The following is a 16,984-nucleotide window of genomic DNA, read 5'->3' on the forward strand; positions in this document are numbered from 1 at the left end:
GTGAGCAGCTACAGTAACCACTGAGCAGCTACAGTAACCAGTGAGCACCTACAGTAACCACTGAGCAGCTACAGTAACCAGTGAGCAGCTACAGTAACCACTGAGCAGCTACAGTAACCAGTGAGCACCTACAGTAACCACTGAGCACCTACAGTAACCAGTGAGCAGCTACAGTAATCACTGAGCAGCTACAGTAACCAGTGAGCACCTACAGTAACCACTGAGCACCTACAGTAACCAGTGAGCAGCTACAGTAATCATTGAGCAGCTACAGTAACCACTGAGCAGCTACAGTAACCAGTGAGCAGCTACAGTAACCACTGAGCACCTACAGTAACCAGTGAGCGGCTACAGTAATCACTGAGCAGCTACAGTAACCACTGAGCAGCTACAGTAACCAGTGAGCACCTACAGTAATCACTGAGCACCTACAGTAATCACTGAGCAGCTACAGTATAGAAATGAGTAGCTACAGTACACCAATGAAGAGCTGATTACAGATCCATTGCCTTCCAAAAATAAAAGTATTACGTGTGTATTCGGAAAACTGGAGACTGAAAAACTGCAAGGATTCAATCACATCTAGACGACTTTCATAAGCAGTCATCTATAAAATCCAGTTTATTACAGAGTCAAAACAAAATAAAATCCAACTTTCCATGCTATCTGTGTAACTCCTGATCTAATTTTTAAATTAGGTGATTCTGATACCTAATTTTCCAGTTTCACAGCTCCTTGTGGTTTTTTAGTTCACAATCAATAGGGCCCTCTTCTGGGTGAAATATCTATCAGTTACCCGTACATCCATTTTCCCTGCTTTTGTTTTTAACCGCCAACAAGAGGAGATGCTTAGTGAGTTATTGATCACTCGTTCACAAAGACTTCAGCAGAACAATTAGGGCTTGAGGCAATCTGATTGCCATTTATTAGCCTGCATTCTCTCCGGAGTGGCCAGGGTGACACCTGCGGGCCGGACCCTCCCTGGCCAGCCCCGCCCCCGCCCCCCGCTCTGAGAAGGTCAGGTGCCCCCAGCTGGGCAGTGACAAAGCTCCTCCCACCACTGGACTCCGGAGGTTGAGGTCAGATCTGTTACTTTATATATCCCCTATCCTGACAAGCTGGGCTTGATTTCATACAAACTGAAAAGAAAAAAATTCTTCAAATTGTTCCCATTTAGGCTTTTAATTATAACAGCAAACAATACACAAAAGGCCAGAGGACTACACCGGACCATGAGCCTGGTTTGTTGTGGAGGAGAAGTGTTACCCAACACTCACTGGCAAAGTGAAGACAGAAGACAGACACCTGACCCCTGGGAACGCTACAATCCGGGGTCCCTTGGGTGTGCTGTTGGGGTGGCCCCAACAGGCATGTCCACATCCAAACCCCTGGACTGTGACGTCACCTTACTTGTGAAGGGTCCCTGCAGATGAAATTAGTAAGTACCGTGAGGTGAGGAAAGCTTGTTACCCCGGTGTGCCCTAAATCCAATAACAAGTGACCTTGTAAGAGCAGGGCAGAGATCTGAGGCAGAGAGACACACAGAGGGAGGCCACATGCAGCCAGGGGCAGAGGGTGGAGCCACGGAATGCCAAGGAACGCCCTGAGGTCAGGTCCACCCGCCGCTGGAGCAGCTTTTCCGTGGAGAGTTTCAAAATAGTGAAGTGTCAGCTTCAGCTCACAGATGCTCATAATCGCAAGCAAAGCAGAATTAACGTTCCGGAGGGAGCATTATCTTATGTAAATGAGGAGTGGAGAGCCGTGTGGAGTCCCCATTGAGGCGTCAGGCCTCCTGCACATGGCTGGAGCCCTCCCAATCCTTCCAACCCACTGGACGACACCCAGAGATGCCACACCTGCACCCACACTTCCTCCCCCAGGCTCCTGTCACAGCCCCAGATGCCCATCCCTCTTGGTGAAGGTCCAGCCCCAGCTGAGTGCCCACCCCGAGCAGCAGGCACGTTCACCACAGGTGCGTTTCACTTGAGACTCCTGGTAATAGAGAAGCAGAGCCTCATCAGAGCGACTGTGAGCTTGTGTTCGGCCATCAGAACACCAGACTCTAGATCTGTTCCCCCGAACAGGACCCTGAATTACTCCAACTTCACATGTGTGCGTCGGGGAGGTCAGTCTGCCACTGCCAGAGCAGATGGGAAGAAAACACACGGCCTGCATGCCCGACACCGTCCCCTTCCCAGGCTCACCCCGTGGCCACGGTCCTCTGCTCTCCCATCAGCTGAACGGCAACGCTGGCGGCCACCACCTCCTGACAGACCCACCACCTCGGAAGGTGTCTTGTGGGCCTCTCCTCAATTTCTAATTGACTTGTTAGATTGATAGTTGCATATTCAAGCAGAAAAATAAATCTCAAGAGCAGCATGATTTGGGTTTTCCAAAGACCCCATGTCAGCGGAGTCCGGCTGCTGTGTCTCTCCCAACTGCACCCCACCGGTCCCCAGTCCTGACACAGGCACGTGTGAAGCCATTAGAAGCCATGCATTACTGCAGACCCGCACCTGACTGCCCTGAAAGCGCATGGAAAATGCAGGAAATGGCCTCGGCCTTCACCGTCACTGCCAGGTGGGTAATTACGAGTTAATACGATCATGATGCACGCCCACTGGATGTGTGGCCCCACCTGCCGGCAGGCGACTGTCATCAGGGAGACGGGAATGACGGGTTACCCCCAGGAAGGGTTTCCAGAGCCACACCCCAAGCGTTATCCAGTTGCTCCACTGGAGGAGCGGTAATGGGGACACGTTAGGTCCTCGCCAGTGGGGACCTGAACCGGCACGGGGATCTTACGTTGCCATCCGCTCCCGAAGGGCTGTTCAGCACGTACTCCAGCTGGAAGACAATGGCGAATGCAGGGTGACGGACCATCTCGGGGAGCCGGAGGCGGCTTCTCAGCACCAGGGCCTGGTTTCCAGAGCTGGGTCAAGAGCAGGTGGCAGGGGTGGCAGGTGTGGCTCCTGCCACCTTGTGCCCACCTCCACCACTGTCCTCTTGGGGGCTGGTGTAGTGAGACCCCACCCAGGGCAATGCCACTAAGCCCTTCTGTGTTGACTCCCAGGGTAATCCCCCAAACCAGGGCCTTTTCAGGGGCCACAATGATCAGTTTGTCCAAACTGCCAGGGCTTGTGGCAGGGGGATGGAATGACAGGGCCAGGCTCCGGGGAGGCACCACCTCCGGGGCCAGCCTCTGCCTGACTTCATGGGGTGGGGGCCACCCCGTGGAGAGGCCTCTGGTTCTGGTCTGGGAGGCACAGGTTGAGCCGAGCAGCAGGACTCGCTGCCCTCTGGTTCTCTATCCTGCGAGAACCTGAGCACAGGGCACACCTGGTGGTCAGCACTGACCATAAGCGGCCACACCTGGGAGCGCCCGAAATGCTAATTCCAAAACTGTCGCAGCACAGAAATGGGATTTTTCCAATCTCACAACACCAAGGTCAGCTCCAAATGGGAACAGCTTAGCAAGAGGAAATGAAGGCACCAGGGAAGGGCCTGGGTGGGGGAGGGCCCAGCTCACAGGCAAGAACTTCATTTCAGCTGGCTGCCCACTGCTCCTCATTCCCCGGGGCTGGGACTCGGGACCCTGGGCGAGTACCTGGCCCTGGAGGAGGAGCCGACCTTCCTGCTGAAGCTGGCCGAGCGCGTCAAGGCCACGTCCATCTCGGGCACCAGCACCATGACCTGCGGCCGCTGCACAAAGCCCAGACCGTTGTGCACGCCGACGCACAGGCGCCGCTCCGAGATCTCCAGGGCACTGCCGTCCAGCAGGCTGCCCCCCTGGGGAAAGCGCACATCAGACACCACCAGGCCTGGCGGAAGGAGAAGGGGGCTCACGGGCAAAGTCCCAGGGGAGAGGGGCAAGTGGAGAGGAGAGGCTGTGACAGGAGTTTCAAACCTTTCCAGGTCACAGGGTGCTCAGTGACAAAGGGTCCCAGTGAAGGACAGATACATCAACCAGTTGAAACGGGCTGGGCTCAGGGTGGGCACTTTCTAGGGAGTTTGGAGTTTTCTCACACAGCGTGATCTGCTCAGAGCAATGTGCCCCAATGCATCCCCTCAGATGCCCTGTCAGGAAACTCTTGCCCCAGGTTTCCAGGGTTGAGCAACCATTCTCAAGATGCACCAAACTAGCAGCCAGGGACCTTAGCGCCTCTCACACGACCGACCGGCACTCCAAGGTGCGGGAGGCACCTGGAGGCAGGTCCGGCAGGTTTCCCAGCCTCTGCCCTCCGCAGGACTCGAACACAGGAGACGGGGGGAGGGGGGCAGACAGGCAGCTGGAAGAGGGAGCTTGATCAGCAGTAAGTCAGAAACCAATAAAAATGGACTCTGCCCCAAAGTGATCGCTGGATATTAAAGTGTTTCATCCTAACAGAAAATGCACAGGCGCTCCAACGGACAAGCCAGGACAGTCCTCCGGGCTATTCCTGGGTATTAAACTGTGGGACTGCCGCAGAATGATCCCTGAATCTTCAAGTACTGCTCACTGCCCACTCATCAAGCAGCCAGGCCTGAGTGCAGCCCGCTAGCCCCTGAGTAAGGAAAGCAGACCTGTGGAGGCGACCGAGTACCTGCCGGCGAGATGGGAACAAAATGCAGGTGGTAAAAGCACATAATGAAGGGGTTTTATGGGAACGCGTGAAATTCAACAATATCCTGAAAGACTTGAGCAGCAAGGAGACAGCGGGAGCTGCAACTGGAAACCCAGTCGCCACGTCAGTCCCCTCGGTGGTGCTTGTTTCAGATGGGGCCATGGTCGCTGGAGCTACACTTCCAAGGACGGCCACCTCATTCGTGTGTGCGTGTGTGTGAGATTAATATCCGTTGAACGCTAAGACAACAACACGGGCACCCATATCCTGGAGCATCACGCTCACCACACTGAACATCAAAGGCCTACTGCGCACCAATACTGTCACTCCCGTCAGGTGCAGGCTGAACCAAGCATGTCCTGTCCCCTGGTGCAAATGCTGCAAGAGGGGCCGAGGTCAACCAGTGAACAGGGAAGGAGCCGGGTGCTCTCACAGGGAGCCCGGCTGATGGGTAAGGAGCCGGGTGCTCTCACAGGGAGCCCAGCTGATGGGTAAGGAGCCGGGTGCTCTCACAGGGAGCCCAGCTGATGGGTAAGGAGCCGGGTGCTCTCACAGGGAGCCTGTCAGGAGGGGGGAGGCCCTCAGGAAGCAGACCTGCACTGAGACCCAAAGCCTGAGGACCCCCCACAGATCTGAACAAGGAACCGCAGGACAGGGTGCTGCATGCTCAGAGGCCCCCGCTGGGCACAAGGCGTCGCCACAACTACTAGGTGGGCAGGAGGCATCGTCACATCCAGGGCGCCCCACACACAGGCTTCAGGTGAAGAGCTTCCAGGAGGGTTCACAGCCAGCAATCCTGGCAAGTTTAAGGGGGCACCTTGCACAGAAATCGGCTACGATGGGGAAAATGATCGGGGTTTCTAATCATCTCCTTGGAAGGAGCCGAAATCCTCAAAACATCCTGGGTAAACGTAGATCATTTCATGGGTTTCCTGACACTCATTTGGTGACTTAATTTACCTATTAAATGGGGACTGGTTTAAGATACATCAAAATTAATGCTGATTAATGTCTCAGGATAACAGCACCTTTGTCACCATCAAAGTCATGTCAGCCACAAAGAGGGAAAAGACCGGAGCAGAGCAGAGCACCTGTGGCTGGACTACCCCCCACCCCTCCCCGGGCGGCCATGGCATCTCCGTGGCTGGGACTGAGCCCGGGACGTGTGACTTACCTCCCGGAAGTGATCGCTGGTGAGGAGTTCCCGGAGCTCCTCCTCAAACTTCTCAAGGGAAGGGTACAGCGTGAAGAACACATCGTCCAGGTACCAGGTGACCGACTTCTGCAGGCGAGGCTTTCGGAGGGCGTCTCCTGGAAGGAGAGAGCGCAGGTAGGTTAACCCCAGAGATACAGCCACTGGGGGCACCGGAGGGCTCTCAGCACCGAGCCCCAGGCTGTGGGGAGGGGACCTGCCGGAGAAGGAAGCTCGGGCGCCACTCGGACAGGCCCCTGAGCCAGAACCCACCTCGGTTCCAGCCCAGACGCTGAGCTGATTAAACAAATGCAACTTTACTATGCTAAGCAAAATGAGCCAGTCGGGGAAAGACGAGGGCCACGTGCTCTCACTCACACGTGGAATCTGACAACAAAATAGACCCGGACAGAGAACCACGGGCCACACCGAGGATCTCAGAGGGAAGGGGCGGAGGGGGCGGGAAGGGATTAACCACAGGACCTATATGCACACGTGCGGTGAGGGCCTGGGGAGGGGGCAGGGGTGGGAGGAGGAAGGGGGACACCTGTAATACTTCCAACAGTAGAGAGAATTTATTTTTTTTTTAATGGAACTTTCGTTTGTGGTCCACATTCTACCCCAAACCTCCTCCAGGAACATTACACTTGGCGACGCAGGACACGGGACAGAATGAGGGGCTCCCATTCCCTTCAGCTCGGCTCCCCCTCGTCACCTCCTTCCTCTCCAGCAGGAACACAGCCCGTGCCCTGGCCAGTGCGGCTCAGGCGCTAGGGCGTCGGCCGCGCAGGGGAGGGTCTCGGGTTCGATTCCCGGTCAAGGGCATGTACCTCGGTTGCAGGCTCCATCCCTGACCCTGCTCAGGGCACGTGCAGGAGGCAACCAACCGATGTGTCTCTCTCACATCGATGGTTCTCTCTCTCTCCCCACTTCTACTCTCTCTTTAAAAAAAAAAAAAAATCAATGGAAAATATAGCCTTCGGCGAGTATTAACAAAAATAATGACAATGACACTACCCAAGCCGCCGACGCTGAGGTCCAGTAAGGCCACACCGGCGACAGAGGTTTTCCCGGCCACAGTCATCAAGACATGAACCACTTTTCCTATGAAGCCGTTTCCGGAGGAAAGAAGACGGAGGCGGCGTGAGGGATGGGGGAGGGTCCGGGGGGGCTGCAGACAGCAGACAGCCGTGGCACTGCCCACACCCTCCTCCCCCACCCCCAGGCTGTTCGCGGGGAGGTGCTGGTACCCACGGAGCCCAGTCCCGCGGTCGGGCCGCGGACTAACGAGTGCAGAGAACGAAGCCGCCCTTACCCGAGTCCCCGGGGGCCAGAAGGAGGCCGGGCACAGGCTGCAGGCCGGACACCAGGAGGTGCTCGGGCAGGAGGTGGAAGGCGGGCTCCAGGGCCGGGTGCGGCCTCAGGCTGTACTGCAGGCTGCAGCTCTCCAGGACGGTCATGTGCTTGTTTTCTGGGGAGGAAACGGCCTCTGTGATGGCTCAAACCAAAGGCACTTTCCTTCAAGTCAGCCGATAAACTGAGAATCTCAGACACAAACACCACAAGCAGGAAAGGTATTTCTCTAGGGAGACAGGGGAATTACTCTGTTAGCTCAGCCAAAAAAGTGGAGAGAAAAAAATCGATCCCTAGTAACTCTCTCTGGCAAAACTGCAATGAAAGAGATGCCTGTTTTTAATGCAACGTTAAATCTCTCCTGCTCACACGTTCCCACCGTGGGAGCCCGGGCATCACTCAGCCAGGGCCTCCCCTCAGTCTCAGCACTGGCGTCCCTGGAGGCCCCCAGAGTGGCAGGGCCAGGCACTGGGGACAGGGCCCCCAAGACAGAGCCCTGTCCTCAAAAACGGGCCATTCCTCCAAAAAGAGGGCTAAGATGCAGCCCACCAACCTCCCTAAAACACAGAGAACAGGGTCCAACCCCAAGAGAGGTTCAGGTAAGTCACTGGGCAAAGCGGAGGAAGGAAAGGTACCAGAGGAAGCGAGGACAGAGGAGCTCACACCCAGTGCCCAGGAACCCGGGGGACAGCACCAGCAGCAGGACCTGGGGAGCAGGAAGGGGTACACCCCAGAATCACAGGGCCCTGGGGTTCAAAGGGACCACAGACATTCCACCAAATGGTCAATCTTACTTGGGCTTGATTTCCTCCCCTGACAGGGGCCTCAGCACCTCCTGAGACATGAGTCATAAGAAAAGAGCTAAAAGTGACCTACTGCACCCATCAGGAAAGGAATTGCTACGTGTACGTGTGCAATGCGGGGTGAGTGCTTTAACAGGTCCCAATTCTCAGGCCACTCCAGGAGAGAGAATGCTGGCAAATTAATGATTAAATTCAAGTGAGAACCTCAAAGCCTATCTTTACCAATAAAACTAAGTTTCTGACTGGCTGTTTCCAATTCAGCGGGAGAGGAGGGGTGGGGTCGGCCTGACTCTCACACAGGTTCCACGGCAAACACAAAACTCCCGTCACGGAACCCAGGCAACGTCTCCGAGACACGGAAAGTCACCCTCCCAAACACAGCCACCAGCAACCACGTGGCCCGTCCACACTCCCACCACAGTGGACACAGATATCCGCCTGGCCTCCGAAATGGCCTGTGGGCCCCACCCCCCTCCACTGACTGCCCCTCCCGCCCACCCTCCATGTGGCCGCAGCCAGAGGGGGCCAAGCGTCCCTCCCAGCTGCTGGGCCACACGGAAGACAGGAGCCCAAAGCTTCCGCACTTGGTGGATGTCCCTACAGAGGGCTCTCCAGTCAGACACAGCCAAGGGCGTTGCACGCTGGGGATGACCTGTGGATTCACAGCCAGTGGCTTTCTATGACCGCAGTGGCCAGTGATGGACAGCAGCCACTCCATCTGGGGGCAAAGCTGTTACCCTGGAGGTAGGAAGCCACCAGACCTCCCACCAGGCCGCTCCCACAGGGCCACGCCTATCCCACGGTGACCCTCATAAGGCAATGCCCTCCCGCCAGGCCAGTCTCCAAAGTATGTCAGGAACCCAAGGCCATGATAAACCACCAAGTCTATTAAGTCAATGAGCTGAGCTGGCAATGACTGCACTGAGGAGCTCACAGGACGGACTCGGGGTGGACGGTGCTGGGGGAGCTGTCAGGACAGGCGGGTCTCTTACGTTCGATGGGGTCCTGCAGCAGCGGGTGCAGCAGGGCTCGGGGGGTGCCGTGGTACAGCCTCAACCTGCAAAACAGGAGCCCCAAACACGTCAACACGGGCCTCTCGCTCCAGGCTCCAAGTGTCAGCTACTCTTCTCGCAAGGAGGGCATGTGGGACCCCAGCCACCGCCGCCCCTCCTAGAGCTTCCCCCCAACGCCACACGACCAAGCCCCCTGCAGGAAACAGGCGCCGGGAGAGCGCCAGCTCCCGTGTCCAAGTGCAGCCCAAGGACCTGGGCCCAGGAAGTGACACCAGGGACACCTACAATGACTGAAGTGCCCCAGGAAAGACAGTGACTGAGCTATTCCTGTGGCTGTCAACCAGGGATTATTCTGCCCCCCAGGGACCTTCGGTAAGGCCTGCAGACAATTTTGGTGGTCACCATGGGGGAGGTGCTACTGGTAGCTAGTGGGTAGAGGCCAGGGACGCTGCTGGGCACCCTACACTCGCTGGACGCCCACAGCAAAGACCTGTCCGGCCCCACGTCAGGGGTGCCACAGCTGAGAAAGCCGGCTCCGGAGTGGCGATGGGACTGGGCCGGGCTGCAACAGTTATGAAGCAGCGACACCCGGCACACTGTTACGTGCGCACGTAAGCTGACGTGTGCGCTTTCTAGTACGGCCAAGTGAGCCGCGGTTTCACCACAGAGGATGCTGAGGAGCCCGAGGACGGGGCACGAGGCAGCGGGAGGCAGGTACCGTTTGTCCTGGGCGGCAGAGGGGGGCGACTCTGGTTTGTTGCTGAAGATTCGAAGAATCCCAAACCCACAGGACAGAGCCTGGAGGGTCCCGTCCCGTTTCCTGCCTCCGGCGACCACTTCCACCACGGCCACGACGTTCGGGTGGTTCAGGGACGTGTGGAAATACAAGGGCTGCAACAGAAACAAACCGGAAGCTGACGAGGGACTGGATGCCGCCACCTGCAGGGCAGGACACAGAGCAGGACGCGGCTGTGCTCCCGCCACCCCCGGGCCATCGCCACACAAACGCCACACGCATGGCCGTGTGGAGCGCCGCGTCCCTTCCCAGGCGCCCGAAGACAGCGGGCACAAAGGACGCGACTCCCCGGGAGTCCCAGCTTCTCACCCCAGGGTGTCCAACACCCGGGACACCGGACCATTTGCCTCTGCTCTGGGAACTTCCCATCCACAAAAATGCCAACAGACGCCAGGCCCTGCAGAGAAGACAGAAGCTGGGGGGCCCACCCCCAGGCAGGACCCCGTGGCACTAGATAAAGACAGGACAAGCCCCTGCAAACCCATCTGCTGAGCCGCTTCACGTAACCCTGTAACGCTCGCTGTTCAGAGCGTCAATGCGAACCCGCCAATGTTGACTCTCAGCCTTTTACGTGGAATTGTTACAAAGCTGCATCCGAACTGATTTTGCTTAAGCAGGATCCTCACATTTCTTGAGGGGCTAAGTAATTATCCCCAGTTCAGAGGCCAACTCACATCTTTTTACGACAAAAATCACGTTATCTTTTTTTTTTTTCAAGATTCTTTGGGACCTGAGCCAAGCAGGCGATACTCAAATTGCTCCTCAAAGGTTTTCCCCGCGTAACCTTTCCATCCCCTCTGGCTCTGAGCTCAGGGGAGCCAAATCGCAGCCTCTGCACCTTCAGGAATTGAAAGCATCTTCACGCTGCTGCTGTTTCTTTCTGTCTCGTGAAGCCCAATGCAGTTGCTTTTATTTAAAACTCACACGCGTCACAGGCACAGAAGAGAGACGGAGGTTTGTGAATCAACAGGAGCTCGGCTGTGGCTCTGCACTCAGAGCGTCCCCGGGAACCCAGCGTCTGTGCTGGGGTCACGCTGAGCACAGAGACCACCCCCACCAGGGGGCTGGGCAGGGCTGGGCAGGGCTGGGCAGGTGATTGGGCCCTGGGATAATCCCGTTAACGAGCCTTCACCTCCGTGTCACCAGGAAACGTTTACTGTAATCACAGACTGTCAGCCAGGATAACACAGAGACACATTAAAACGTCACCCACAAGGTATAAATCGTTTTTTCTATTCTCTTTTATTGCAAAATGATGAAATAATGGCCACTTACAGCTGACAGTGGCTGGACCGAGGGAGAGTTATGTTTCTGTTTCCGAGACTCGGGACTGGTCTAAAGCCCCACGGTGCAGCCGAGTTTGTCACTGTCCCGCCTTCTCTGTGTGTGCCTGTGCGCATGGCGTTGACGGACGCTGCTACACGCTTTTCCTTTCAGCCGTGAAACAGGCTCGGACGCGAAGCAACGATAACCCCACAGTCAGAGGTCACCTTGAAAGTGCACTGACTCCAAGCTGCCTCGGGACCACGTTTCCATGTCTCACCCGCATGACAGAACTGAAACTGGGCCTCTGAGGCCCTGTCTCTATGGAGAGGTGGCAGCCGTGGGTTCCCTGCTGCGCGCCTCAGCCACCCTCAGTGGCACGCAGAAGCCACGGCCGGCGACAAGGCCGGGAAAGAGAGGAGCAGACACTGAGCCGCCCTCAGTGACACGCAGAAGGACAGCAACAAGGCCGGGGAAGAGAGGAGCAGACGAGCCGGCACCCTCGGAGGGGTCTTCTCCGCAAGCCTGTAACGGCCCATCTTCAGGAGGACAAGTAATTCACAAGCACTCCTGCCGCCTCCACCTGCTGGCCCGGCCTCCCTGCTGGCTCCGATGGCTCCCTGGACACAAGCAGCCCTGAGACTGGGGGCTCCGAGCCGGGCGCTCTGCTCCGCAAAGCTCTCCTCTGGGCGACGCACTCTCTCTGATCCCAAAGCCAGAAGCGTCCTCTCGTCTGGGGGGCTCACCCTTGTCCACACCAAGCAGCACGGCCGTGGAGACGGCCCCCCAGGGAACCACCAGGCCCAGCGCGTGAGCCATCCAGGGTGGGGTAACCTGGCCCAGAGCGAAAGCCTGACTGCAGCCAGGGCTGAAGGAATCCCATGCCGCCTTGTCCACCTGTATGTCCGGCGTCTGTCCATTTTATGGCAAACCCTAAAGAAAATGCCCACAGCAGCCCCACTCTGAACAAAAGGCAAGTCGCTGGCTGATGCAGAAAAGTAAGCAGACCGGTCACCACTTGAAGGCAACCCCCGCCCTGGGGAACTGGAGTAAACACAACAACATACGCTGACAGGTATGAACCCCTGCACTGCCCCAAATGCCAGGCGGTTAAACCCCCACGCAGCTAGGTCCCAGCACTGGACGCATCCTGGAGGGACACCATTTCTCCTTCCAGGACCATCTATCACCACCCCCCTTCTGGCTCGGAGCCCCAGCCTGGGAGGAAAGAGGCCGTCCTCCGAGGGACAGGACGGTCGCACTGAGGCTCTCCCAGGAACGGAGGGGTTCCTGTCTCTCCCGTGGCTGCACAGAGGGCAGAAGGGGAACCATGACCGGCAGTGAGGCCTGCGCGGAGGGGCGGGGCTGCCCCGTCTGTCCTGGAAGACGCCCTGGAGTCTCGTGGGGTTCCCCTAACACTCCCTTCAGCCCCACTTTTAAAGGGAAATGACATCGCTCTCATTGACAAGGAGGAACATTCGAGTCAGTGTCTCACGGAGGATTATGGGGAGTGGAAGCAACCCCATTACCTGTGTCTCGAGGGGGGCAGCTGATGTACCTGTTACCTTAGCAACACCCGGCTGAGGGGGTCTCGGGGAGGGAGGACCCCCTGGGTGGGGTCTCGCCTGTCCGTGGAGAACCCTAGGGTTCCTGCTGGTGCCCTCAAGAGCTAAAGCAGGGAAAGCGAGCCTGGCACGGAAGGCTGAGAGCGGCGCCTAGGCGGAGAACTTAAGGGAAAATTATGTCCGTCTCAGAGAGAAAACGCAGAAGCCGCACGGTGCTCTGGCTCCCGGGTTACTTTTTAAGGCACTTTTTGAGAGGCTGACCGAATGATGAGCAGTCTCGGCAGGAGTGAAGGGCGCCCTCCCCGCAGGGGGAGGTCTCCAAGGAGAGCCCACCATCAGCTCTGAGCTGAGGGCCTGGGCGGGTCGTCTGGCTCTGCCAGCAGAGCCCGGTGCCAGGAATTCATCACTTACAGAAAAGCTCCCGGCTCAGGGTCAAGGCCAAGTAAGGAAACAGCGCTTCTTCCAGGGCTGCATCCTACACTGACAGCTCAATAAACCCGAGCGCGCGGGTGATGCATGAACCCACGCCCAGCTGGGTGGCCAAGCGAATCCCAGCCTGGCCCCCTGCTCCTGCAGCCGCAGCCTCCAATCCGATCACCCCAAGCTGATGCGTAAACCAGAAACACACAGGCAACTAGTGAAATCAGAAAGCGATATCCACCAGATTCCCGAATCCCCTCCAAAAAGGGCAGGTTGGACTTATCTCTGCGTACCCGGGGCACGCAGAGCAGCCCACAGCGTCACGCAGCCGCGTGAGCGGCACCCCCTGCTCTCCTGCGTCAGCGCCACCAGGGAAGCACGCGCTGTGCAAACGTCACAGACACACATGCGCGCACGTGCACACGCGGCGAAGGGCGCTTCTCGGGAGCTAAGTGAACTTGACCAGACCTGATTTTCCATGTTCTGAATGTCGAGGCAGCAGGAGGTGCTGGGCAAGGACTCGCTCCCGGGGCCTGCGTGCCCTCTGCTGCTCGCCAAGGGCCTAGCAGCTAGAGCCGCCTTCCCGGAGCCACCCTGGCTCAGCGTTGCCTCGACCAGAAGCGCTCTGCCCACCCCACACCTACCTGGCTGCGTTCTCCCCTCAGGAACTCCAAGACGAAGGTGCAGATTTTCCCAGGAGCCTTCAGGACTACGGTCCTCACTAACCACTGTCCCAGCCCCACGCCCAGCTCAGCGGAACATGACGGGTGAAAACGGCAGAGGCTGAGCTGGAGCAGACTTGGCTGCCAGGCTAGGAACCCAAGGCCCAACCTCGGTTTTCCTTACTCGGACCTAAGCTGTGAGCTGGATGCAGTGACAGCTGAAGTGTCACTCAACTTGAGTGACAACAGAAGCCCCTCACCCCCAGCACGAATGCTGAACCCCGGGCAGTGCAGAAGGAGGTGTGGGGCTCTGAGGGCTGCCTCTGACAGTGCCCTCGATTCTGCAGGGATCACCTGCAGCAGCCGAGCACATCAGGATCCGAGTCCAGGCTCTGCCACCTGCTGCCTGGGCAGGTCACTTTACTTCTAAGTCGCCATTTGCTTATCTTAAAAGAAAGGTTCCCTGCCAGCTGAAGGCACAGGTGGATGCAGAGCCCAGAGCCAGGGCTCAAGTGGGCAGAAGGCTGTGGTACGTCCCAGGCCAGGGCTTCGGCCAGGCTGCCCAGGGCTTTGCCCCCACAGTTCTCACTTCCGGCCCAAAGCGGGCCGTGCTGAGCTGTGCACAAGGCCACCTCTTGCAAACAACCTGGCTCAGAAATAACCCAGGAAATCAGATTATTTACATGGGTTTTTAAGTTGCTCCACTGTGGGCAGAAAGAAAGAGCAAGGGGAGGGAGAGGGGATACGAGAGGGAAAATGGGTGACTGAATGAGATCAAGAATTTCCTAACTTTGTCCCAAGCATCCCGAGGCTCCTTGAAGGTAACAAGACCACACGACCACCACCACCCTCCCACTGCTCCGGCCAGAGCAGAGCACTCATCCATTGAGGACACCTGGCCTCCACCTGAGATTCTGTTTGGAAATGAGGGCCCACCCTAAGACCAGCGTTTTGATTCTGGGTCTGTGGCTCACAGGCATTCCTAGGGTCTGAGACGCGCTGTTCATCTCCCCAGGTCAGGGTGTGCCCCTGGGCCCGGAACACCTGCTGTCCGCCCACCTCATTAAAGACGATCCTGGACGGCTGCCTCGAGAGCGGCTCCGCGGGTCTCGCTGTGCTCTTCCACGTCCTCCCAAAGAAGTGTCGGTAGGTGATGTCGAAGAGAGACACGCGAAGGTGGCACGACACGTCCGACAGCACCTCCGGCACTCCCTAGGAGACACAAGGGGTCAGCCCGGAAGGGTTCTCAACGTCAGGAGCCACCACACAGGTGCTGATGAGAATCCTGGTAAAACTGGCCTTGCAGCACCCATCCCCTTGTTTAGGTGTCAATTTCCTTTCCAGGAACTACTTCTCAGAACACAGAAGTCCCCGGGGCACAAACACGGGCTTGAGGCGCACCCAGAGCCAAGGAGACACAAGAGGCTGGGGCTGCAGAGACAGATGCATCTGACACCACGTGGAGCCAAGAGAGAAGTCCAGGTGACATCACATGAGTGGCTGGATCAAGCCACACCTGAAGCTGATGATCACTATGGGTTTATCTATTGTGTGAGTTAATAAATTACCTTTATTTTTTTAACTTTATTTATTTTTTGTTAATCCTCCCCCCAGGATATTTTTTTCCATTGATTTTTTAGAAAGAGTGAAAGAGGGAGAAACAGAGAGAGAGAAACATCGATGTGAGAGAGACCCATCGGCCCATTGCCTCCCTCACGCACCCTGACTGGGGCCGGGAATCAAGCCTGCAACCAAGGTATGTGCCCTTGGCCTGAATTGAACCTGTGACCCTTCAGTCTGAGGGCTGAAGCTCTAACCACTGAGCCAAACCGGCTAGGGCAATAAATTACCTTTAGCTTAAGCTATTTGGGGTGGGTTTTCCATCATGGACAAACAAATGAATCCTTCCTGATAACCACAAACTCTAAATCCTCAACTTGCAGGGATTGCCTTGGGATGGTATTAGCAAAGGAAAAGCAGATCTTTGAGGACTGAGAAGTCTCGGCCACAAATACAAAGCAGCCAGAGGCTATAAGACAGGCCCTTTCCCAGAGCCACACACCTGCAGTGAGGTTCTGCTTTGGTATTATATCCCTTTGTTACTGGGTTTCAAAATTGCTCCACTGCGGGCAGAAAGAAACCTCTACCCAGTGTCAAAAATGCCGACCGGGTCTCTGAAACATGCATTCTCTTTGCTGATGGGCCACTTTGCCTCCCAATATTGCCAAGGCCCAAGGTAATGGGAACAGTGGTAAGACTCAAATAAATAAGTGAAAATCAGTAGCCTCCCAGCTGAGAGCAGTAACCACATGTGTTGGACAATAAGTAGCAAGTTTCTTTACCTGTTTAATTAGTGGCCCATCGAGCCACTTCAGGACACACTGGAAGGCCGTCGATTCCTTCACGGGCTGGCGTGCTCTGTGCGGATGGGGAGGGACCAGCACATTTTGGTCAAAAATCTGCTGCCAGTCATGCATTCTGCCTGTCAGAGGGTCACGTGGGCCTCTAGGATCACCTGCACCATTCATGTTCAAATAAATAAAAAAGTTATAAAGGCCACAGTGCTCAGAGCAATTATTCTGGAAGTTTCCTACCTCCTACTGAATCCCAGAGGATCCAGCATCCCCGAAACCCATACTCTGCAATCCCACCCTCCACACCCCAGGACGGCAGACTGGCACCCACACCACCTTCCCCTGGCAAAGGTGCCAGTCTCCTCCAGAGAACCTCTCCGCCCCTCCACTCATTAGCTGACTGGAGCATGACTATCCTGGCCTTGGTGACTGGTTCAGGGACAGACACACACAGGGTTGCTTTGTACAGCTGCAGAGGCTGAGCATGCACAAGGGAACCAGGCCTGGGGGACTAGGGCTGTCTTAGGTGGGATTGGGGATCATGACCCAGTCAGAGCCCATGAGATACAAATCTCAGAGTTTCTACTGGTTCTGCTGAGAGTGAAACTCTTCTCTGCAGCCCCTGGAGCAGAGGTCATCAGCCTGAAGCTGCCAGGGGCCAGCACAGGAGCACCTACCTTCAGACACACATAGAAAGCAGGCAGAGAGGAAACCAGAGCAAGGGCCAGTGGGTTCGGGTGTCATCAGTGGACCCAGCCACCCAGGACAGCTCAGCTACAGGAAATCTCTCGTTGCTAAGCCAGCTGGGGACAGGATTTGAGTGTTACCTGGCTCACTAAGGATGTTACCTGCCTCCCAGTCAAACAGGGATCTAAACCTTCCCAAGATTCTTTTCAGTTGACACAGATTCATAACATCTTGGCTCTACCAAGGGGCTGAATTCTGTGCACTAAATGACA

The 16,984-nt window shown here is 56.6% G+C and overlaps 1 protein-coding gene across 1 annotated transcript in view; it reads right to left on the minus strand.

The window, feature by feature from the left end:
* The window catches only part of NPHP4 (nephrocystin 4), a 40,971-nt gene extending 24,787 nt beyond the window's left edge, over positions 1-16,184 (minus strand). The window contains exons 1-8 of the mRNA XM_087820077.1: positions 16,014-16,184; positions 14,731-14,883; positions 9,684-9,856; positions 8,945-9,009; positions 7,112-7,267; positions 5,779-5,915; positions 3,608-3,789; positions 2,806-2,932 (exon numbers count right to left, since the gene is read on the minus strand). Coding sequence (XP_087676203.1) covers positions 2,806-2,932; positions 3,608-3,789; positions 5,779-5,915; positions 7,112-7,267; positions 8,945-9,009; positions 9,684-9,856; positions 14,731-14,883; positions 16,014-16,148 — 1,128 coding nt within the window. The 5' untranslated portion in view covers positions 16,149-16,184. The remainder of the gene's footprint in view (positions 1-2,805; positions 2,933-3,607; positions 3,790-5,778; positions 5,916-7,111; positions 7,268-8,944; positions 9,010-9,683; positions 9,857-14,730; positions 14,884-16,013) is intronic.
* Between the last annotated feature and the right edge of the window lie 800 nt (positions 16,185-16,984).

Source organism: Miniopterus natalensis, chromosome 9 (assembly GCF_054644295.1).
Source record: "Miniopterus natalensis isolate mMinNat1 chromosome 9, mMinNat1.hap1, whole genome shotgun sequence".
In the NCBI taxonomy this organism is placed as follows: Eukaryota; Metazoa; Chordata; class Mammalia; order Chiroptera; family Miniopteridae; genus Miniopterus; species Miniopterus natalensis.